This window comes from Gymnogyps californianus, chromosome 13, assembly GCF_018139145.2.
Source record: "Gymnogyps californianus isolate 813 chromosome 13, ASM1813914v2, whole genome shotgun sequence".
NCBI lineage: Eukaryota > Metazoa > Chordata > Aves > Accipitriformes > Cathartidae > Gymnogyps > Gymnogyps californianus.
In genome coordinates this window covers 21,283,887-21,308,839 of record NC_059483.1, presented here as the reverse complement: position 1 = coordinate 21,308,839, position 24,953 = coordinate 21,283,887, and the positions used below count along the sequence as shown (strand labels likewise).

Below are 24,953 nucleotides of genomic sequence, written 5' to 3'. Positions count from 1 at the left end.
TCTGAAATGTTCAAAGAGCTGATGTGCTGGTAGGTATTTTTCCTCATACCCAGCCAGGAGCATGGAGTGATATATAGGTCGTTCCAACCCGCAAACATCTTTGATGCTGTGTCTGTCCCTCAGAATCACTTCTTGCATGTTGCCCCTCCATCTGAAGGACAATTTGCTTCTGTCTGATACCTCCAATCTACAGTACTCAGTACAATAGGATGGAAAGAAGACAAAAAGGGACCACTTTTTTGTTTAATTCTTCCCCTTTCCCGCTTGCTGCCAACTCTTAGTCTTGTGTTCTTCAACTCTATATTTTGATAATACACACTCAGTTCTTACTTCTACTTGCACCTGTATGACTATGCAGCTAAAGTAAAAATTTAAGCCAGTGTATTAAAAAAAAAACAAAACAAACCACCTCTCTTGGACCTAAAGAGAGTGCAATATTAATATTTTACTATTTGAAGTTGTGTTTGACAGACTGGGTTCTTTAACAACTGACTTATTCAGTGACTATACATATTACCTTTTTGTGACCTAAACTACTTAAAAATCTGCAGGTAAGTGGAATTATAGAAATACAAAGAATTACAGTTATCAGTGATATACCAATACTGAAAATCATTGCCTGGGTCAGTCCCAAAATATCCAGGAGAGTAAATTAGCCCCCATGTTATTTAGCCTCTGCCTCATTCGCTCAAGCTGAGGTACCTGTCTCTGCTCTGGCTGTAAGACTGTGGTCATTCCAAGTGCTCTACAGAATCAGTGCAAAAAGGAATTTATAAGGCTGATGCAAATGGTGGGTGACCGAACTACACTTCCAAGACACCTTTCCCACTCCACTGATGAAAGAGGCAGCCATCGACAAAGTCGGAACCTTGCTTACACATGCCAGTTATATATGTAATGTTAAATATAACGACTCTGGACCACCTTATCTACTGTGTTGTGAAGATCAAGATACAGAACAGATCATTTTAGTTTGTAATCCCTAATCATGTGCCACATTTTCTGCGTTCCTCCATAAGATAGTAACTCACTGAAGGCTAGTGCCCCAACTATACCTTTGTCAGTGCTTTAACTGCTGCAATCATTTTCCACCTATGTTCTGCTCACCTTCATGGATGGATAAACAAGTTCATTTAGACCTCCAGGCTGGGAAAGTACCACCTTTCACTATACCTTTTTGTGAACATCCCTCAGAGTCACCATGTTGTTTTATTATTTTACACAGAAGGATTTAGAGTATTTTAAAAGCATGAGTTGTTTTTAGAGTGACAGGAACTGTATACCCAACTGGCAAATTTTAGTAAACAAGCCACTCAACGCTCACTAAAATTCTGCTGTGAGCCTAGTCCTTTTTAAAGAGAGCTGGGCAATGAAGAACCTTTCATTTATGCCACAGAGCTGGCAGAAACTTAAAGTAAAACCGAGTTCAAGATAACAAAAGCGCTAGAGTAAAAAAATGCCATTTAAGAATTGTATTCAGGACCTGCACTTCTTGACACTAAGGGGGCTACTGAAAGTATTGACATTGATCAAATGTTTAATTTTGCAGAAGAATGAGGATTCAGTTTAATTTACATTATTTCTAAATTTGTGTCAAACAGTAAAAGCATTTGGTCAAAAACTGAAAGGTCATTTTGAGAAGTCAAATGTTATTTCTCTATTTTTAAATGAAGCATTTGATTTTTAATTCCTAAACAAGATTTTGTTTCAAAATGTAATAATAATAGTTAAAAAAAAATAAAGGAAAACACCTCTTTAAAATAAAAACACATTTTAAAGCTCTGGTCTACGTGAAATGTTTCGTGTTTGTTCTGCTATCAATATGTGAACACAGAACTTAAGTGCAAAATCACCAGGAACCATATTCTGCCTCCCATTCTTTACAAATTCAGCTGCGCTTTCTTGATTCAAATGTTCTCTGAAAAGCTCACATGGGTTGACAATAAACAAACAAATGAAAGATCGGTGAACCTGTATCCCAAATTGCATCAACATCTGATGATTTCCTGCCAAGTTTGTCACAAATTTACTCAATGCATTTTATTGCCTCTCTCTTTGTGGCAGTCAGATGCTTTCTTTCCTTACCCTTATTTACAGTCGTAAATTGAACTAGTAGCGTTTGGTTGGCACTGGTGTAACAAAACACATGTTATTGCCTCTGTTCTCTGATGGCATAAAAAGATATTCTTGTAGCCAGGATTCTGGTGCAAATGGTCACAGAATGCTCAGTTTATTTGAGCCTCAGTGTTTAAAGTAGCTGTCTATAAACATCCATATAGGAAAATATGTTAACATATGGAAATGTAAGACTGTGAACACAGTTAAGGAAGATATCGTTAAAAACATTAATGACCTTTGCAAGAATTCCTGTAATACAAAATTTTCTGGAATTTAACATTAACACAGGAATAAATTTATTTCTTAAAAGACTCTTATTTCAGAGAAAAGACTATGAACTGTATCCCCAAGTCATGTAATGCACCACAGCAGAATCTGAAGTTAAGAAAACATGTTAACTATCCCATCCTGTCATTTATCTTCATGGGCAATTTTGATGATATAACTTTAATGTGTATCTGTGTGTGTGTGTGTGTAGAAACATTTTATAAAGCATAAGGAAGAAACAATTATGCAATGCTATGTAAAGTAGTCAAAAATCAATCCAGCTTCAACGGCCTAAACAAAAACCACACTAATACAGAGGAGTTACTTTATCCATGAGGAAGGAATAGTCAACAATTTAGCATAGATATTCAGAGTAAAGAGCATCAGAAAGTCATAGCTGCCAATACACACATCTCCTTATCCTTCCAATTTGCTCTCCTGGATCTGGATCCTTGCTGTGAGCTGCCTGGCAGCTGGTGACAGTTCATGATGAGAGAGGCAGCTTGTTTTCCCACATACATTAGGGCAGTGTGCCAGCAACTGTCATCAGTCACCTCTCACGTTCTCCTCCCAGCTTCCCTCTCCTTGCTTTCTATCACTTTTTTCTCCCTTTCCCACATTGCCCTTGCAAATAAAACACATATGTATGCACAAATGTCATACAAACTATATGCTAGCAGATACAAAAAGCATGGTAGGAAGAGGGAAGAGCAGCAGTAAGGCACATATAGTTGTAAGATGCCTACATAGCCAACAGCTCAATGCAGTCCTCAACTTTCTTATACCACCCTGGAGGAAGGCACCTTTTCTGTTCCTTTCTGCCTCCTCCTCATTTTGTATTTCCATTAGTTCAGAGAATACCTTCAGGGGAGAACTTCAGTACCAATCTCCTCTAGGCTACTTCTGAGGAAAAAATGTGTGTGAACCCAACTCCATTTACTGTAAAAGCCTTAGGGAGAGACCTTTCCAGGCTCACAGTCAACCCCTACAGCATGGCATCTCTCCAGCGGTAGCTTGTGGGGTGTACACAATACCCTTTAGCCATTACTACTTCTGCAGATGTTTGCCCAGCCTTCTTTTTGTTGGATTGTTTTGAGAATTCAACTGTCATTCCAGTTCTAGGAGGGAAATAAAAAGGGTCTCAGAAATGCCTGGAGGATTAGCAAGCATTTTTTGTACAGGTCTTCAAAGAATAATCTTTAAGAGCATTCAATTTTTTAAACAGTAAATAACAGATTTTCTGCAAGCTGCACATCATTCCACTAGTGTAGTAATCTTCTCTTTTTCTTTTTTCTCTCATTTGTCTGGAATAACAGGATTAACAAGAATCCTGTTAGCAATCCTTAAAATAACTATATATTTCCAGTCCCTCTATTTATATGGCATCATATACCCACATATCCCAGAAATAGCGTGGAATTTTTATTTGCTTCACTTACTGACTGTCCTCACTGTGCACAAGGTCCCTTACTATTATTCCCTCATTAAAATCCATATATCACTTAGTATTTTTCGTACAAATTTTTAATTTCATCTGAAACAAATTAATTTTTAACAACAGCTTTTCTCTTGCTAGGAGACTTGACTTCTAGAGCAGCTGACAGGCTGGAGTCATTGATAGTATTTGCAATTCCTTAAATGTTGCTGAGAATGTTAATTAATTTATGCACAAAATGGCTCTTCAAGTTTATCTAGGACTTCTTTTCAGGTGCCATCACTGTGAACAGTGAAAATTCTCTCCCTGTTATGCCAATACACTGAGCTAATGTGCGGACCCTGTCTCCCTCCAGTGGCATATCGCACTAGCCATGAAGTCTAATATTAAAGTGCAATTAGAGTTTCGCTGAAACTCAGATAATGTCTCTCCATTGCCAAGGTTGCTAAGGGGTTGCAGGGATAGCTGGAAGAGATTTCATGTGCCCTAGAAGCCCCAGGGAAATTACGAAATGACCCCATTCTTTCAACGAGTCTCTTCTAACTGCCAAAGTCTGCTGTTGCCTGCTCAGCTTGCTGTTGCATGTGTAGCAATAGCAAGAAACACAAGGAAAAACCGTGGGGAGAAGGAAGCAAACTATTTGTTCAGGGCTTGAAATAACTCTCCAAAGCAATAACTGGACTTCTGAAACCACATTTGCTACGTAAAAATTAATAGTCACAATATTATGCTGTTGAAAAAGTTGTATATTGAGGCATAAAAAGGTATGTCACGTTCACTCATATACACCAACAGTTTAGCAATGATGTATTCCATTTAGACTGTGCCTTTGCCACAGCATAGGTACATATACCTAAAGTCTTTGCACAATGTAATGACTTGTGCGGTGAACAAATACTAAGCTGTTCCATGCATCACAGAGAGTAATTTTTTGTCATAGAAGACCCTGAATGTCTTCAGCCCATGTCTTTCGAAATGTTTGTGCCCAGTCACTGTAGTGCAGATTCACGGCGAGAGAGCAGTATGTATGTTCCCTTGAGCAGGGGAAATGAAATGTGCTCCCAGGCTTGCCTTCAGTCTTTCTTTGGGGAAAATGGGAACAATATCCATCCCAGGAGTGATTTATGGCTTTGTTAAACACCTCTGCCCTTTCAGCAAGAACACTGCATTACAGCAATTTGTTGGTCTTCCTATTCTTTAAAACCACATAAACAATTTGTAATGCAAAAGCCATAGTACATAGTAAAATGAAATAGTTTCTCATTATGGAGATTATAAACTGCTTTGTAGGGCAAAATGTTTCTAAACATTGTACCAGTCTATATCCTGTGCTTACCTTACAATTTAAAATCTCAGTAATTTGTAATGATGGTGTGAACATCAGACTTTGAGAAGAATTAATTCTTTTTCAAGTTTAAATTTAAAAAGTTTGGGTAGGAGGTTACTACTTAACAGCAACATGAGAGCCTCACAATCAGCAGCAATACTTTTTTCCTTTCATAGGAAGAATGGTTTGAAATTTAGTTTCCATATCAAATGAACAAAGAGTGTTTGTTCAAAGATACATGCGTGAAGTGGGAGTTGTAGTGATACAGAGAGTAAATTCAGCTAAGGATTTTTGTACCTATGGCCCTTGTATGAATTTCTGGCATTTCACTCTTTTTTAAATTTACTGCAACTCACATGCACGTGCATCGCAACTGCCTGGTTCAGAAAGTGAATACCTGATGAAACAAACAATACAGAGAATGGGAATAAATTGGTAGGAAAAAGAAGAGTAAATTACATAGCTGTTAACAGAACTGCATGAGTGTGATGGGAACTGGACATCTTCCTCCTCTCATTACTACTATTTTTTCCCAGTTAATTGTTTTTTTAAAAACGGCTGCACAAACTCTCATAACAGTCAAAAATGCAGTAAATTGCTGAAGGTATCACTAGACTTAGTGGTATTAAAAGACCGGTAAGATATAGGACATGTGACCTGCCTCTGAACCCTTTCTCCGAGCACTATGCTTAAAAACTAGGCTTACCATCCAGTATTGAATGCATCCTATGAAGTAAGTTTCTCATGAGACTGCAAGTTTCTCACTTGTCACAATCCAAACAAATAAAAGCATCAAAAAATTCTCCAGCAATTAGATACCATTTCATTGCCAATATATGAAAATTCCTAGGTTTCAATTTTAAGGATCAGTGTGCTTAGATAGATACAGTACAGGTCTAAAATCCACTACTCAGGAATGCATACAGTTCCCTTGATTTTCTGAGCATGAAACCACCCAAAAATGAAATCACAATTTCTTCTACAATTTTTTTTTAAAGAAAACAGAGCCCTAACACTTCTGTTTAAATGTAACAGTTTCCTCCTCTTTCAAAGCTAGGAGAGAATCTTTATTTTCTTCATCCTTTGAAAACATAGGTTTCATTCGGCCTCAAGGTGGCGATACAATTGTGATAGTTGCTGGCTTCCAAGGCTGCATGTACTGAAATGGAATCCATCTGGGTTATTTCTGCTACTGCTGAGAAGAGAGTTCTTGGTAAAGAATGAGAGTGGCATTACTGCTGCACTTCTCGTCGCTAAAACAACTCTGCATTATTAAACATTGGAAATAAAAAGTTAAGGGAAGATAAATTCTCAAATACTTTTCCAGTTTGGATTTTCAGAACAGGATTTAAGAAAATATTATCTCTACACCTATACAGTATTCCCAAATGTCTCTCACATATGCATATTATAATTAGCCTAATTGGATGGCGATTGTTTACAGCTTTGGTGAGTAACATCTTTTTTAAAAGTATCATTTTATGTATATGCTCAAACATACTAAAATGGTGTTAAGGAAGGAGTGAATAACTAGCAAGATAAATTCATGCTAACCTGAAAATTAAGGAGTACGTAATGAAAACTACAGTTTTCAGGCAAAAAACATCATTTAATGTTCATTTATTCTAAGTGATTTTCTACCAAAAAAAGTGTTTTCCCTAAAACAGATATCCGATGTACTAAAATGTTCCTTTTCTCTGTAAACACACAGACCATGAAAACTTAGCCTAAGTGCCACACAGGAAAATGCCGGAAGAAAGAAATTTTTGAGACAGAGAGCAATGCAAGGAAAAGAGTCATCTTTGTACTGTAAGACTTATCTCGTGTAAGGGTTTTTTCAGGTTAAGTTGATGCTCATTGCTGTGCATTCATGTTTTGGTACTTATTTTCAAGAAGGGCAAGAAGGAAGATCCAGTGAGCTACAAGCCAGTCAACCAAATTTCAGTGCCAGGGAAACTTATGGAAAAAGACGTTCTGGAAGCCATTTTCAAATTGGGTGGAGTACCCATTGCAAGAGTACCCAGAGAAGACACCTGGAAGCTCTGCACAGTCATCTGCACAGTCATGGCTACCTCATAGTTGAACTCTCATAGCTGAGCTACTAGAGGTGAATTGTAGAAATGTTTCTGCCATCGGAAATTTTATTGCAATGTTAACACTTCCCACTGCAAATAAAAGATCAGAGAAACTTAAAATCAATCCTAACTGTGATGGCTCAGATTTTCCTGTACCTTATATGTAATTTGCCCTGTCATTCATTTATCATGCTTAACATTCACATGAGAGTATATCAGAGATAAAGTACAACCTGTATTCTTTTCACAGAGAAATGTATTCTCATGTGCAATTCAGTCACAAAACCCAGATTAATTAAATTTGTTCAAGATTTTGGTAAGCACCACCTGTTCAAAGGAGAGTGCAATTCTGGCTATGTTGACATGTTCACCCCTCCAGATGCTATAATGAATATCTTCATTAAAACAATACGTATTTTTAAAATAAAAAAACAGTAACTCAGCCAGTTATTAGCATACAAGCACACAATAAACAAGAAGGCTTTTTTTTTTTATTTTCCTCCTCATTTTAAGAATCCGCTGCTACAGCAGGGTTTAAATTTACATGTATGTATTTTCCAGATCATTGACCATAATATTACTCCTTGATCCATCAAACTGGTATGTCTGCTAGTCCCTAACCAATTTAACCTCTTCCACGCACAAATGTTTGGAAAATCCCATTATGAAGAACCAAATGTTTTCCCCGAAACGGAGCAGTGAGTACCACACCACACACAAGCACAAATACATATTAAGTGACTTAAATCTGTTGAGGGACAACCAGAACCATATTCTGAGTCAGACTTGCACACAAAAACCATAACAATCCTATTAACTTTGTAAAATACTTCTTTTGTGTGAGTTATAACTCAGGAAAGACCCCATATTTAAGATATAAACAGCACCTGTATCTTCCAGATTGGGGTAGAGGGACATATTTCAAGCCAGTTTGAGCATGAAGGCTATAGAGACCTTACTGTTGATGAAACAAAGCATTTCTGAAGCTTAAACATAGTACTCCACTAGTATAACGAAAAGCGATTGGTATGAGCTCTACAGATACACAGGACAAAAGATGGCATTTTCAGACCAAGAGGATTCAGTCTGCTGAAAAGATAGAATATAAAAATGAAATAGAGAACACAGCACTTGAAAGCTAAGAGGAACTGAAAAGACAGATGAATAGCTGCTTAGAAAGCTATAACAAACCATGGAATGCAAATTACACAAAGACAAAAGATTCAAGAACTTCAAACTAAAGTGAGCCTTGAAGAGAAACTTAATTTATTTAATCCACAGTAAACATAGTTGGCACTGTGGTTCAAATACTGCTCTCCTAATACAGACACAGTGGTCTCCCTGGAACGTTATTTAAACAGACCTCCAACTGAAGAGGAAAACAGCTTCTGCTAGTACACATGCATTATGCTTTGATTTTGTGGAGTAAATCCAAATAAACAAGAGTAAAGATGAAAACTGGAAGCACAAATGACAAGGTTACTTCAGTTGTCCTAGACTTGCTTCTTGGCAAAAATCTCTAGAACAAATTGAGAAGAGGCTTATGGAATGGGGTTTTTTGATGCAAAAAATCATGGGTTTGAACACTATTAAGTTCTACATTTCTATAAAATGGGAAATGTCTATATATCTATCTTGTTACCAATTAAAAGTTGCAATAAAGCTGAACTAATTCCATTTTACTTTTTTTTAATAAAGTGAGTTATGCCAAATTCTGTTTTTAAGATTAAGAAACTAAACTTCCTTTATTTCTTGAAAATTGACCAGAGATCCCACCCATAACTCAGAAATCTTTCTTCAAAAATTGAATTGATTAATCTCAACAAAATATTTCAATTTCGATGAAATAGCATTTTTTCAACACAAAAATAATTCTCTAAAACCATTTCATCATGCATACTACAGTTAAATTACCTGTATTGGTGTTCACAATCTCTATTACGGTCCATTCTACTTCAGCTTCTTTCCTACAAAAAGGTGCTTAAAATACTAAGGCTGAAGTACGGCGATGTGTCAGTTAAAGTCTCATTGAAATGGAGAAGAAAGTTGGCTTGTTAAAGCAATTCATTAAGCCTTCCCAAAAGACATTCTAGTATCAGCTGAGCTATACATGTGGGACAAACAGACACATGCACACGTGTCTTTTAAGTGCTTTGTACTTCACAGACTGCTTAGACTAATACTATGTGCTTTGGAAATTGTCATGGCAACAATGTATTTCTTTACAAATGGAAACAGTATAGTAAATAGGCATATAAAAACTCCTTGTAGCCTGACAATAATGTTGCTTAAGCTTGCATGCCCTCCCTCAACGACAAACAGAAGCAAGGGTGTCAGTGGCACGTGAAAAATCCACACACAGGGCAAAATCCTGTTAACAGGCCTCTCGCACACGGCTGGACAAGTGAAGGAATCAACATTTAAGCAGCAGGACTACCTCCTATTCGTACTAGGTTGATAGACTTCACGGGTGGAGGAATCATCATGGTGTAGTACAAGAAAAGAGTACCCAGTAAACACTTTTTGTGAAGGCAGTGGGTAACTTTAGTTTTCAGAACCACACAGCGGGGTGAAGCACAAGTTAAAACTGGACAAAATAAACAGATGCCATCCATGTTCTCAAATAAGCATACAACAGTCAAATTTCTTGTCTCCGCTAAAATGAGTTAAGACACACGGGGTTCACTTGAAATTGGACTGGCTTGCTATATTTACTACAGTCTGAGTCTATTATATGTTGCAAACAAATAACTGGGAGTGTGTAAGAGAATCTTGTTTTCTCTGTTACTGTGCTAATTTCTTGGGTGAACTGAGGCCACCTCTAAGCAAGCTAGTCATTGGAAATCCATAGCACATCACTGACGTTCTAACATCACTTCCACGACTCTTCTTTCACTTCCCATCTATGCTGACACAGAACGATGGAAACATCGTCGAGTCCAAAAGTGGCAATATGATTAAATTTTCATCTAAAATTTTCAATATTTTAAATGAATCTTTTTCTTTCTAGCTGTTTTTTCTGTAGAAATATTCCTTGTTTAAAGTGAACTTTACATGAGTCAGTCATTTCAGACACTTCAAGGAAATAACCTGAAGGGTCCCCTCTATTGTCTTTTGCAAGAAAATACACGTTTTCAGTAAGCAGAGGTTAAAAAAAAAAATTATGCTGACACATTTTCAGTAAGCAGATTAACAAAATCAATTTTGACAAATATTCCCAAACTTCCTTTCTATCTCCATCTCAGGATCCATTTAATATTGTAATAGCCTTAGGACTAAGACTGTATAATGTCTTTTACATTGCCAAACCAGGTAAGTAAAATGCTGTCTGCAACTTGTCAGGTTTTGTAGAGCTTGTGTCATTTTCCCTCTTCAATATCAGACAAATGATACATAATAATTATTTTATTATGTATTCATCTGTCAGTGAAAAAAAAAAAAATCAACTTAATCCAGTATTTCCATGTTCAACTCTATTCTGGAAACAATGAAAAAGGCAGAGTTCCTGGTTTGAGTACTTCATTCCTCCTTGATTGCATATAGAGACTTCTGCTTCAAAGACAATAGTCATCTGAATGATTAATTTCTCTACTAATCTTGACTGAGATTTAGATTTGGAATGAGCAAAGAACCGTAAAATGGATAAGTCTCAGTTAAATTTGTTCCCATTGAACCAGTTGCAATGCTCTTGCCCCTCAGTGGCAGAAGCAGCAACTGCAACTGAACACTTCTGAAAATTCTGATTTATCAACTAAGGTACTTTTCTACTAAAAGAATAATATATTCCAACACATATAAGCAGTGATGGCTTTAAAGCCCTATCTACAATTCTGAATCTCTAACAATGAACAACTATCCAGCAATCAACTGTATTCAAACTTTAAAATCAAGAAACTCTTGCAGTTTTTCCCAGTCAGAGAAGAAAATAAATACGTGGACCATGATCCTACCTGTGGGTCAGACAGTCGAGAAAGGTCAGGGTATAAGTAGAATTTTATCCCCTCGGAAGCACCTGGTAATGTTACTCCACGAATCAGAAGAATCATCAACATGATATAGGGGAATGTGGCTGTTACGTATACAACCTAGCAAGAAGAAGCAAGCATTAGAAAAATATTTTCTTCCAACTGCAACAAAACCATCTCATTTCCACAGCCATTTTGTTATTAGATAAAAAACAAATCCTTTTCTGGAGGAAAAGTGCTTTTGATGCCTTTGTTCATGCAGGTGAATTTTGTCCTTCAACCATATTCCCTTCTAAACTATTTATGTCTTGTAGGAAAGGTCAACACTTTTTTAATAGAGAGATTGGGAAATTCTCTTTAAGTGTATTATTTACTCTCTCTTTGTGACAGGTGACCGGACACTATACTATAGTGTACATGTACACTATACCACATACTATTCCAAACACAGATACAGGGAAATCAACTCATAACAGCAAGTAATTAATTGCATTACGTTATATGTATTATATTACAACATATGCAACGAATTCTCAGTCACCTAGTAATTACTAAACTGTCATCTCATAAGACTGCTTTGCCTGCACGTCTGTGTTTGAGGAATAAACATTTCATCAAGCCTAAAGGTTAAATGCTATGTATATCTCCTTGTAATTCGCTATAGTACCCTTATCATGCAAAGCACCTTCAGGCAAAATTTCTGAAGTGCTCAAGCCCAGCAATTTCTGTTTTCACATATACGGCCACATTTTTTTTCAGAAATCAGTTTGCTCTGTGCATGGGGAGCAGCTGAGCTTTTCTGGAAACCTGCAAGAAGTCACTTTTTCCAAAGGAAAAATTGAGCAGAATTGATCCCATTTTACAATCACAAACCTGAGAGCAATATATAGCTATTCAAACTTGGAGATGGATTAAATGACAAAATTCCATGTCACTATAAATATTTCCTTTAAACAATACCATACCTTAAACTTAACTCTCCGTAATTCTCTATAGCCATTTCTGCCTGTGCAGAGTAGGTATAAAATATCCTAATATGAGATAATACTTTCATACTTGTGCCTTGCACGAGTCAAAATTACTTAACAAGCTGCAAGAATTGGGAAAATCATTTGGTGAAAAATACAATCTGTGTAGCCCTCAAAAACATGCACTTTAAATTCAAAAGTTCATTATCTGTCTCATGCCTATGTAAATGAAAGAGATACATCAGAGAATGCACCCATGAAAGGATTCTCAAACACATTTTCATGACTAATTAACTGAAATTTGATTTTCAGACTGTGCTGAGTATTTAACCCCAAACACGAAATCATCCCATGTGTCCCTCAGCTGGTACACTCAGAAATGGAAGAACTTAAAATCACATGGCAGATCTTCAAACATGTCCAGCTGCCCAAGACATAATTTAGACACTTCACTCTCACTGACCTTAACACAGGTAAGCATCTATATATCTTTCAGGTGTCTTATCCCTTTTGAAAATACAAACCATGATTTTCCCAGGAAATGGAGACAACCATTATATTCCTATAGGTCTCAGAAGCCTGAACTGATGAATTCATAGGTCAATAAAATGCAAAATGGAAAGCTTTATCCCAGTGCTTACATTTATTGTAATTGCCTATTAGTGGAAATGCAAACTGATATGACTGGCTGAGTTCCAATAGACCTTGTCTCAAAAAGACTGCTCTCCACATTTAGGTTTCAAATAAAAATGGATCATCAGTTAATGAGAAGTGAAAAAGAAACACACGGAATGGACATGGTCTTGCTCTGAGTCTTATATTGGGTGGAAAGGATGGAGTAGCCAGCAACTGGTTTTCATGTTTCTGTATTTAATTCTTTGCCAGCTATTTTTCTCTACTTCTTTTAAATCAATAGTTGCCTTTAATAGAGGATAGTCAGCAGACATATACGTTTGATGACATGGAGGGTATTGCACCTGAATATCTGTTATAACATTAAAGAATAACATTTCATTGCGTCATGTTTCATTAACTATACTGGTTTGCAGCCTGTTATCTTGTGCATCCTGCCGCTGCCTTGAAACATTTTACATCAGTAAACAGATTGCAATTTTGTAGAGGCAGATTTCTTCCCACATTCCTTTGGGTGTATTTCCTCACTCAGCTCCATCAAGGAAGAGCTGAAACCACTCATCTCTATGCCAAGAGAGGTCAGGTAAAGGTACCCTTGTACAGTAGTCTGTAATCCCGCAGCAGCCACCCAGACTTGTAGAGTTATACTTCACAGGTTTCTGTTTGCTTTTCCAAATGCCTCCCACAGCCCACCCACACCTATTAACATTATTGCAAGTACTAGAACCACAACCTCTAGCATATTTTTTTATCATGAGGGTAGTTGTGCCTCAGCTTTAGAGGAATGAGGACTCTGCTTCCTTTCTGGTTACCATGCAGAAAGAGGATATAAATAGAGCGCAATCGGCTCAGTATTTCTGGCAATAAATACTAATGCAGACATCCAGAACAACAATGGAAGAGATACCAAGGAAGCACGTGTGGGAAAGATACACCCTTCCTGAGCCAATTGGCATTGCTGACAATTTATCGGTGTTAGTGCTCATACAGCTAATGAGGCTGCTAAAACTGCAAGCTTCTCTTGTGCTGCAACAGGTATGTGTATTGTGTTCAGAGAGGAGAAAGAAGGCCACCACTTGTAGGTGGTATTTGAGTGCCCCAGTATGCTGAGCCACATAATTCCATTGCATCCAGTGCATTAGTTGCTCATTTTATCATACTTCTCCAGAGCTCATGAGGTGAGGGAGGATGGGGCATTTTAGAAATCAAATGCCATTATTAGTATCATCATCACATCTGTAGACATTAAAAGTTTCCCAAATTGTTTTCTTTTCTTTCAACACATCAAACCTCTCTGAATATAAATGCGAACACAACTGTTTCTAATTACACTGCATCCTGTTTTAATTGACTTTAATTGCTTAGTATGTTAATTTGCATTCCAATGCTCAAAATGCTTTTTTTAAACCCTTGTCAGAGCAATGCCAGTGTTTAAGCAGTTGGAAACAAAATAAAAATTTCTGGCATGCTAGGTTTTGCACCAAGTTCTCCTATTATAATATAATAGAAAGACAAATTTACAAAGATGGTTAGACATACAAGTATGTGGAAAGGCACCTACTGGGACATCTAACAGCTCTTACGCATACTTAGGTGCTTAACTGAAAGTACCTTAGGACCAAAGATCCTGAGAACAGATATTTCATCGACTGCCATGAGTTTTAAGTACCAAAGCATTGGAATTAAGTTAAGTACCAAGTACTGGAACTCTAAATACCAAAACCTTAAGAGACATAGATGTCTATATCACTCAAGGTTAGTTATAAAGAAATCTAGGTATCTGTGCAATGATTTCGTGAGTAAGGCACCTTAAAGATCTTGAGAAGTGAACTAGCTGCCAGTTTGCATCTTTTCATACCTAAGTATCTTTAAAGCGCAAATACGGTGCATAGATTCAAATTTGGCTACTGAGACTGTTGAACTTCTTGTCCTAAATGAAAAGGTGCTTTTTTGAACATTCTGGTCAGATCATGCTGCAGAGGCTCAAGTGAAGGTGACTTGGCTTGTGAGAAAATGTAGAAGAAATACATGATAAATCTGTTGAGAATAAGGATGAAGCCCTACATGCAATGAATTGAGCCACACACCCACAGAAATCTAAAAGCCTAAAAATAGATTTCTCTGGCTACAGCTACTACATAACACACCAGCCTGATGTTCACACACTACCTCACAGCAGCTTCTTAGCAGGGTGAGTCAGGAATAGGAAGTAGTGAACTTTAATCCTTTGCTTAGCTCTTGCTGAGAACATAACTGAACTAGAATTCAATGAACAAAATATAACTTTCTGAGGCTAGGAAGTTGAGGGAATTCTTTCCTGCAAGCTGCGATGTTTGAGCTTGTTTGCACTATAATGAACCACCTGCATTTTATAAATGGAATAAAAGTGTTTAATTTCACTTGATGCTTCAGAAAATTACTGGCTTGCTAATCCCTTTCACCTAAAATCCTCTATTGCTCCATTAGGCTATAAACACAAGTAGTATCAATGCAAGCATAGCCAGCAATTTGCCTGAACTCAGTATTAGAAGAGTTATATGGAAAATAAGACCTGACCCCACGCCCTGCTCATCCTTATCTTTCACTTAGCGTTTTCAGCCTACTGTCTAGTCATTTAGCCTGTTTATTTAGTTGACACTGTGACCACGGAGAACTAGATTGACACGACCAACTTCCTTTGTTAAGAGGAGACTGCTGAGCAATCTTCAGACCTCAGTGACACACAAGGTTTGTCTACACAGGACAAATAAAAGAAAAGTATGCCCACACTGCAGTACACTCCTGTGTGGAGAAACAGCTTGGGAACCAAAATTTCACTACCTGAGCGATGTGAGAGGGAAAAGAATAATTTTTATCCTGCTTTATAGTGTTGATGCAGAAGGGCATATTAGTACCACTATAGAAATATAATTATCTTACCACTGTCTGGCTGCTCTGATGTCTTTGTAGACACACCTAGGTATTACCAATTCGGGCATGATTTCCATCAAAATTTAAAAAAGAATTCTGCATGCCACAGTTAACCCAGATATCTTGGCTCCAGTAATATTTTTCCAATTTCACAAATTCTAACTTCCTAGCTGTTAACAGCAGATAATAACACTATAAAAGATTTTCTTTTTCAACCACCGTGGTATACTGTGAAATTTTCCATACAGCATTGTTTGAAAAAGAGTCTTTTGCTGATATGACACTGTAGCATCTACGGACATACAAATGACAACTGAAAAGAGATATTTTCAACATTAATTGGATTTACAAGACAAATGGTATAAAACAGTATAAAGGAATGACAGCTGATTCACAAGTTTTTAAAAAGTATGTCAGAAGAGGGAAAAAAAAATTCTACATCTGCCTACATTTTAAAGCTAAAATTTCACATTCAGAAAAAGAAATTAAACCAAAATCCCAACAGAATACCAGATGAGTGGATTTGTATGATGTGTGATTGGGATGGGGGGGGGGAGATAGAATCAGCAAAATGGCTGATTTTTCTATTTTCTCTGTTTTATAGATTTATTCAGCATCATCTTCTGTTTGTCTTGTTTATCCACAGAAAGAAATTTGCTCCAGAATAATCTGGTGAACTGTCCTTAACCAGATTGCTTACAAACTGCAGAATTTCTTCTGAGCTACTAATGAATCATATGTGAGTGCAGACAGCTTCACTTGGAGTAGAAAGAAGTTAAAAAACCAACAGGTAAGAAAATTTAATGAGATTTGAGAGCTGAGAAATAAGTATCAAAGAGGAAAAATTCACTGGGAATGCAAGATGAGCTAGACAATAGGGGCCAGGAGAGGACACTCAGTGAAAGTATGTAAGAACCTTCTTAAATGCACAGTGATCACAGGAAGCAGGAGATTCTACATGACACAATAACAGCAGAAAGGAATAAACACTTCTAATACCACATCATCACGCTGAGGTCATTGGCTGGGACACAGAAAAATCTCTATCTAGCAGAGCTGTGCAAGTCCTTATTTTTATCCACATGGTGGTGAAGGCAATAAATAAGTAAATAAAAGTCTGAGTCAAGGTGAAACGGTTTCCTTTACAATGAAATGAAAACTCAACCCCAAAATTCATTTTGAGTCAATATAAAAAAATTACATTCTATTCCATTTTGTCTTGGCATTCTTTTTACTGAATGGGTGGAAGGGAGATCTCTCGACTGAAAAATACTTTAATAAGCCAAAGTCATTATTTATAAGCTTCATTTCAGTATTAAAAAATGGGTGAAAAAATTTTTTTTTCCTATTTTTTTCAGCAAGGATTATTCTTTACATTGGGTCTGACTTTATGAACTTTTCAGCACTTCCCAAATTCCATTTCAACAACATATCCTGTGTTCAAAAAACTGCCTACCTGTAGTCAAAAGTTCCAAAAAGAGGGGAGGAAAAATATGGTGGAAGTTTTGACTCAGTGCCGAGGACCCTAGTGCTCTAATAACCTCTACCAGGCCAATCCAGGAATACAGCTAAAATGGGAAAGCAATGAAAAAGTACCAAAGGCAGACAATATCAACACACTGCAGCAGCTCACATTCCCAGCTGAAGTGAGTGAACAATTCACTTAGATGATGAGCTATTTCTCCCCATAAATATTCCTCAAGCAGCATCAAGTTTTCTAAATATGTGTTACTTGAAATTATTTCCCAGCTAATTACCACAGCTGGTTTTGTTTCCAGATTGCCCAGGACCATTGAAATCAAGATCTGTCTTATTTCTCCTAAAATTGCTCTTCAAGATTGTTGGTTGTTTTGATGGAGTCTGCAGGCCTCATATTTAATCAAAAGAATGTACTGCCTAGATCAAATGCAAAGCTAGATTTCCATGTATTTAGGTAAGAATTCCCTAATTTAACAGATACTGCTGCCCCAAAACATTCATTTGTTAGGCTACCAAGAGAAACCAAACAGAAATGGTCGTAAATATGGCCTGAGATATTTCAAGACAAATATCTTGTATCTACAGACAAATATCTGTATCTACACTGCAGAACTGGTGCACTTCACACTGCACCCCCAGCGACACCCCGGTTCCTTGGTTATCCCTGCTTCTCAACTCGGTGTTTGAATACAATGAGAGGGTGCAAAACTCCCCACATCTCCTTCAGAAAGAAACCTTGCATAAGTGAGTTTCAGTGATTCTGCAGAGACTACTCAATCCATAGAACTGGAAAACTCAAACTAAGAAGTGCTTCTTGGAACAGAATTTCCCCTCCATGCAGACATAATCAGTAAAGCCCAGTCATGAGGACCGGAACACACAGAAGTGCCTATATAACATGTAGAAGCAGTTAATTTTATTACATTATTTAAATCAATTATGTGAGCACCTGCATTTAAGCACTCAATAATGGTAAATGCAGATAACCAGATTCTTTCTTGAACTGACCATATGCATGCACAGCTTAATAATGACCTAATCACTTAGAAAGAATGTGCCAACAGCTTCTAAAAAAGTGGGACCGATCATAGTAGATGGGCTGAATCCTGAAAGAATGTCTTTAAATCACAGTTCCATATAGTTCAAGAATCCATTCCAGACTGAATAGGCCTTGGTCAAACTCATAGTAAAATTTGATTCAGGGCATCAAGAGAAGAGACTCACTTTATCTAGATTAAGGCTCATAGGAAACTATTTGCATGGTTACCCTAAGTTTACGCAGTCTACAAATGAATGCATAGGTCTATAGTAGTCTTTGGAGACTCTGCTCTGAAGTGTACAGAAAGATTCACTAGTAAATCCACACAATGCTAACCTTGCTGGCTTGAACAGGGACACAGACTGAACTAAGAAACTGTAAGACTGTTAGTCATGCTGTTTCATCAATGCTACTACATTTTTGCTGTTATTAAATGCCAAAGGAGGAGAACAGGAAGACTTACTTCCTAGATAAATACTTACAGTGAATACAACTCAGAGAAATCTCAGGAACTCAATACAATGACTTGCATCCTCCCAGTGCTGCTGTTCCTCAGTCTCCGAAATTATATTGTCCAAACTCAATATTCACCCTACACTTACCAACTGCCTGAGTGTTCTCAGAGGAGTTATGTTGATAAAAAAGTAAAGGATGCAACAATTCTAAACACTAACATGCCTAAGAGTGTGCTATCCATTTGTTAGAAAGTGTGCTTGTCACATTGTTAATATATTGTTAATACACTGCCAATGCAAAAATTCCAACAGTTGTAAAAACAGTATGCCCAAAATAATTCTGTGAAGCAAGGGAAGGTCTGTAGTGTAATTTTCAAATGCAGAAAGTTGCAGAAAACCTTTAGCAAAATGAGCACTACAGTTTTGCAAGCAGATACAGCTCTACCAGTGCAAATACAAAAGAAGCAATCCGATGATAAAATCAGGGTATTATTGTCCCTAGTACCTATAGAGTGCAGTGGGTTTTTTTTGTTTTGGGGGGCAAGGTGGGGGGTGTTTTGGTTATTTTTTTTACCCTGAAGAGGCTATTGATTTAAATTCATTATTTTATCTCCACCATAAATGGGCCAGCCTCAAACTAGAATGGCAAATGAAATAATGGTATCCTATAACTATGAATATCTAAAAGAATAATGTTAATTTATTGTTTTGGTTAACATTCAAGTGCACAAAGAGGAAGACCTGCCCTGTGGTTGTGGGCAGGGAGAGGAGGACTGATAGGGAGGAAGCAAACTTCAGCATCTTGGCTAAACTCATTACTGCAAGCAAAAGTGTTTATGTAGAGCTCCCATCAAGTAGGGAATTTGCAGAGCCACAAATATCTCAAAATCAAAGACTGCTATTTAATCAAGTAAAAGCCAACTTTAAAAATCAATCAGGAAGAATTTTAAATATAAATTAGGACTAATTAATCAGCTGAGGGTTTTTTTCATTTTGAAAAGGTCTTTAAAAAGTTCAAGCTTTTATAAATCAAAGCTGTTCCTTTTCAGAACCTTCAGGATTTTCAGACTTCTGAATGCCATCTAGTTTGCCTTTATACGCAACAAGCCAGATACTGATATTAGTTACATATACGCACAGAAACCTGAAGTTTGCTTAAAAAACATTTAATATGGGATGACTACTCCTGATATAGGACAATCCCATTTCTATGAAAATAATTTACAGCAGGTCAGAATCATCCCATACTAGCACCTGAATTTCCAGTTTTGTTACTGAGTTTACACAGGCAGAAATGGGGGACTGATAAGGCGCTAAATGAATTTCATTTCTTAGCTACTCTAGACATGCCTTTCAGCTCTCACTGAAGGCACCAGTCAGTAGGTTCTGACATATTCTAAAAATGCTTAACCTGTAAAGCAGATAAAGATGTCAGGTTCAGAACAGGACAGGAGATGACTTTCCTGTCACACAAGAATGTCTAAGATCATAACTCTGCACTGGAATGAACTCAAAATTTTTGGCCAACTCATTCCTCCAATCCAGAGGGGACAGTAAAGGTTTGTTTGCCCTCTGACCACTTGCTGGAGAACGTGAAACTGGGTTTTCCAGATGAGTGTTGTCCTCATGTAATCACTAGCTGCTCTGAAGAATGACTAGTTTCAGTGAACGAACATTTTCCAGTGAAATAGAGCTTTACCAGAACATTCCTTATCATCTCCAGCTTAGATTGCTTGCTTGTCCTGCTTGATTTTCCTCACTTGTCTTTAAAAAAAAAACTTAAACAAACAAAAAACCAACACACACACCCCTACTCCCAAACAAACACACCGCTAAGGAAAAAAAGACGACTGCACGCAGTCTGGAAAGTGGATACTATGCTATCTACCAAAAGCATTAATAGGTGAGGCTTTCTAGCTAGAACTCCTCCTTCTTCAAGTAGCCACAAAAGGTAAAAGATGCCAGTCAGCAAAGATCAATATAGCAATCAGAGTATGCTATCTGCACAAAGGCCTTGTCTGGGAAGGAGGTAAGAAGAGAATCAGGCACTGTAGCCAGCAGACGAGAAGTCATCAAATAAATGCATGATTACATTAGAAATTTTAAATAATTGCAAATATTAAAACCATGAAACATCAATACAATGGGAATTAGGAATTTCCCTAGAACTTTGCACCAAAACTAGTCACACATGAGCCTCTTTTTGATAGGTAGTCTATCAATCTTCCAAGCACTCAAGCAGGTATGTTAGTGGCCATCTCTAAATGATTTATCAGTCAATTCTGCACAGTTTTCTGAGAGTACCACAGCATTATTTAATCTTGTGCATCAAATGCTGGGAAAAAAGTGATTTGTAAACAAGTAGGCAAAAAAGACATCCCTATAGCACACTCATACCTCTTCTTTCTTTCGATAATTTTTGTAATCATGAAACTGTCTTGTGTATTGGACTAGATGACCTTTAAAGGTCCCTTCCAACCAAAACTGTTCTATGATTCTATTGGGAGGTTCAGGACGTTTATAGGATAATAAAGAGCTTATAATTTATTATTGAAAAAGGTGTGTGTTTGTCTATCCGCAGGATGATAGCCAAATTTCTGTCATCCACTGAGGAATATAGGCCCTCATCACTATGGTGACAACTGAGAGATGTATTCACCATAAAGCATTTGCAATACTACTTATGTATTAAGTATAATAATTATAACAGAAATATAATAAATAGCCTTACCACCTAAACTAACAAGTATCCTTATCATCCAGACCCTCATACTCCACATTTCCATTCCCTATGGCTACTACATCTGTTATAATGGAGTGAGTCACATCTTTATTTTACTTAAAGGCTTATTGCACTGTAACATCCCTACTAAACAGCCTCTAAATCTAGCCCCTATATCACCTCAAGGTTGACTTGTAGGACACTGATCTGACAGTGTGCTGCAATTTAATTGTGTTTTTGAGCTGAGTTTCAGTCTGAGAAGAAGAGGTGATGCGATGCATAGGAAAAATGAGAGGAATCACACAATAAAGACATTGGGCTGGAAGACAGTGTGACTTAAGAGTATGTTACTGCCACAGATTTATTTTTCTATCTTAGGCAAATGCTTTGATCTCTCTGCTCTCCCTTCATCCCTTCAGTTCAACAGAGATCTCTGACTGTCTGTTATGCGGATGTAAAGGCAAGCTCTCTGGGGAAGAGAGGCATCTCACTGTGTTCATCCAAGACTTCGTACACTGAGATTCTAACCTCAGTAAGGCACTCCAGGAACAAATGACATACAAACTGAACCACAAAAATACTTACTGACCTGAACGACAGTTAGTTATCCCAGATAGCAATGAACACATTTTATACACACAGGAAATAACTCAAAGAAGTTTTTATTACACTTAATTCTTTGTGTCAGACTATAGCAGTGCCTTATGCTTTCTACATATGACACAATCAAGCTTATACAGGGATGTTTTGAGGTTTTTTCTTTTCTTTTTTAACCACATGAATTTTTCAATTGCCCAGCAGCAGAAGTGAATAGCAGGTGCATGGCAGCCAACTCACTTCTCGGGGATGTGTTTTAGTTACCAACATAGCACCAGCAGCTGCCTGAAGCTGCCTTTGTTGCTCATGTAGCAATTTATTTCATTAAGCTTTCCCATTCTTAAGACTGAGTTTGGATTCAATCCATGTTAGTTGACACTGGGGTGGTATACAGAATTAAAGTTTGTAAATCTCACAAGAACAGCCTTGTAAACAAAACTTCTACTATGAAGACATTTTTACATTGTAGATAAAGCCAAAAATCTGGCCTATACTGACTGCAGAAACTAAAGAGACTGCCTTCCCACTGGCAGGAATTTGATATAATACTAACCTTTGCACACAGTGCCATGGGGATGGATACCTATAAACTGCTTTGTAAATTGCAAAGAATGAGCCAATCTTCAAGCTGTATAGATTAGCACTAGCTGAGGACAACATACCTGTGTGAGAACAGGGGATTATATCTATTCTACTTCAGCTGAAGAAATATGAAATTGAAGCATCACTAAGTCAGTGCTATAAATGAATACCAACTCTCATGTTTGTGTATTCGAGTTGAGGGACCAAGGAGATACCTTGTATGCTCTTGCTGAAGAAAAGGTGCAAGTAATATTCCAAATACATAAACTAAGATGCAACAAAAGCAATATCTAGAGTGATTTCTGTACACACATAAAGAGACTAGGACATGGGCAACCACACAAACATTTTTGTAAAGCACAGCTTCATAAAAGCTCAACAGTTATAAATCACAGATACAAGCAGTGTGTCATGCCCCAGAAGGAATAATATTTTAGCCCTGACACATGTGCATCAACAATGATCACAGTAAACAGAACAACTTATATTTGGCTCTTGTTTGATGTTCTTCTGTATAACCTTGTTCACTAATAATTTTTTTGGGGTGGGGGATAAGACAATTGATAAGGAAGGGCAGGTTCTGTGAAAGGAGAAATGAAGTATGAAGAGGTCATATAGGAACAAATGACTGAAACTATTGCATTTCTAAAGTCTCTTCTTATTGGGTCAGTGTATTTATTTTTGATAATGGGCTAAAAGTGCCTGGTAACCTCAATGGAAGAAATAAACCTGTATGTGTTACCTTTAGCCAATCAATGCATTTCTCCTTAGAGATGCCTCAATGTTAATCTGTGCCTTTTGGCTTCACCTTTAATTTTTCAGCAAATTTCACTGCATTACCGCTGCAAATATCACAGCTGGCCTTCCACCCTCTGCTCCCCCTCGCTTTTCATACATTAGGTTGACAGATCAGGCAATTTCTCTGCCCAAAAACTCTCACATCTGCATGTGCCCTGAGCTGTCCTTCAGTGCACTGAAACATGCTTTTGACTTGCTTGGGCTATGGACCAGGGCTTAGATCCAGTCTAAGTAAGTTTTCATATAAAAGTGGATCTCTGCTGTTAAGGTGCAGCTGGGAAGGAATGAAATCATGAAGACACGATTCTAAGTTTACTATTTGATACTTCCCCCAGCTGCCAAACAGAATTTTGGGAAAACCACTGAGAGGGGCACAAAAATCTCCTTTTTCAACAAATCCGAGGTGTCCTTAAATGCTCAGTGCACAGGAGAGTGAAAAAAAATATCGCAGTAGCTGTTTTAAAACCTCACACAGAGGAGGCGGATAGCAGGAACTCTGCATGCATCTCATGAATGTTCTACTTTCCCCCTTTGAATACAGAGATCACTCTTGGACAGAGTGTTAAAGCCTCGCCATGAAGGGCTATTCTTTGCTATTACTTTAGGCTAAAACAAAAGACACTTCAGGAGATACAATCATTGCTGCCTAGTTCCTTTTCCTGGGCTCCTACAATGGGCTCCAGTTTTTTTGTTTTTTTTTTTCTTGCACACATCTTTCTCTTATTTTTTTCTTCTGTCCTTTTACTCTTTCTTTCTGCCTCATTGAATCCATTAAGGCCTTTATATAGCCTGCTATTGAGAAATAAATTTTCTTTGGGACTAGTGACTAAGTCTTAACTGCTGGCAAGCAAGGCTTAACTCCTGATGGGAGGGCAGAGAAAATGATGGGTAAAAGGTATGAAAAGTCCATCTCTGAATTTGGGGTCTTTGAGCACACCAGATACCTTGCAGTGTCTTGCTGGTAATCAGCACAAGGAAAAAGAACATCCTAATCCTAGCAGTTTTTCCATCTCTTTCATGCATTAGTCTCGATACACTGAGTTATCTTTCTGCTCATATTTTCAACCAGATCGATATACTCTTTTCAATTATTTTCCTTGGTTTAGGTCCACATGCCAGTCCTTTTTGCACAATTGTAAATTAGAAGGCACTCTGACATCAACAGAGATGCGCTGCTATGAAAGAGATGTAAAATTGGGTCCTCTTTCAATTAATACAAAATTATCCACAGTCAGAAATATAAGCACTATTCACGTCTGCCAACAGTGTGATAAACTATTTCAAAGACACTAAAGCTAGATTAAAACCGAGTGCACTACAGTTTACCCCAGAACCAGAACAGACCTGCATGCAAGCTACAAAACCTGTCACTCTGGGGTGATAAAGTAGGATTTATTCAGGTGCACAATGCAAGAGAAGCAAGGGAGCTACAGAGGGGCCAAGCAGAGACCTGTCTGACGACAGAAAGAAAATCAACCCGTGGCCCTATCTAGCATAAGAAAAGAAGTCTGCATACAAACAGGCCAGCTTAAGCAGGTGTATGCAGGCTGGCATAGAAGCTGCTGGCCCTCCCTGCCTTTCTT

The 24,953-nt window shown here is 37.5% G+C and overlaps 1 protein-coding gene across 1 annotated transcript in view; it reads right to left on the bottom strand.

Moving 5' to 3' along the window:
* SLC6A11 (solute carrier family 6 member 11) overlaps positions 1–24,953 on the bottom strand; it is a 137,491-nt gene that overhangs the window by 44,193 nt on the left and 68,345 nt on the right. Inside the window, 1 exon segment of the mRNA XM_050904980.1 lies at positions 11,173–11,307. Within this exon segment, the coding sequence (XP_050760937.1) occupies positions 11,173–11,307 (135 nt within the window).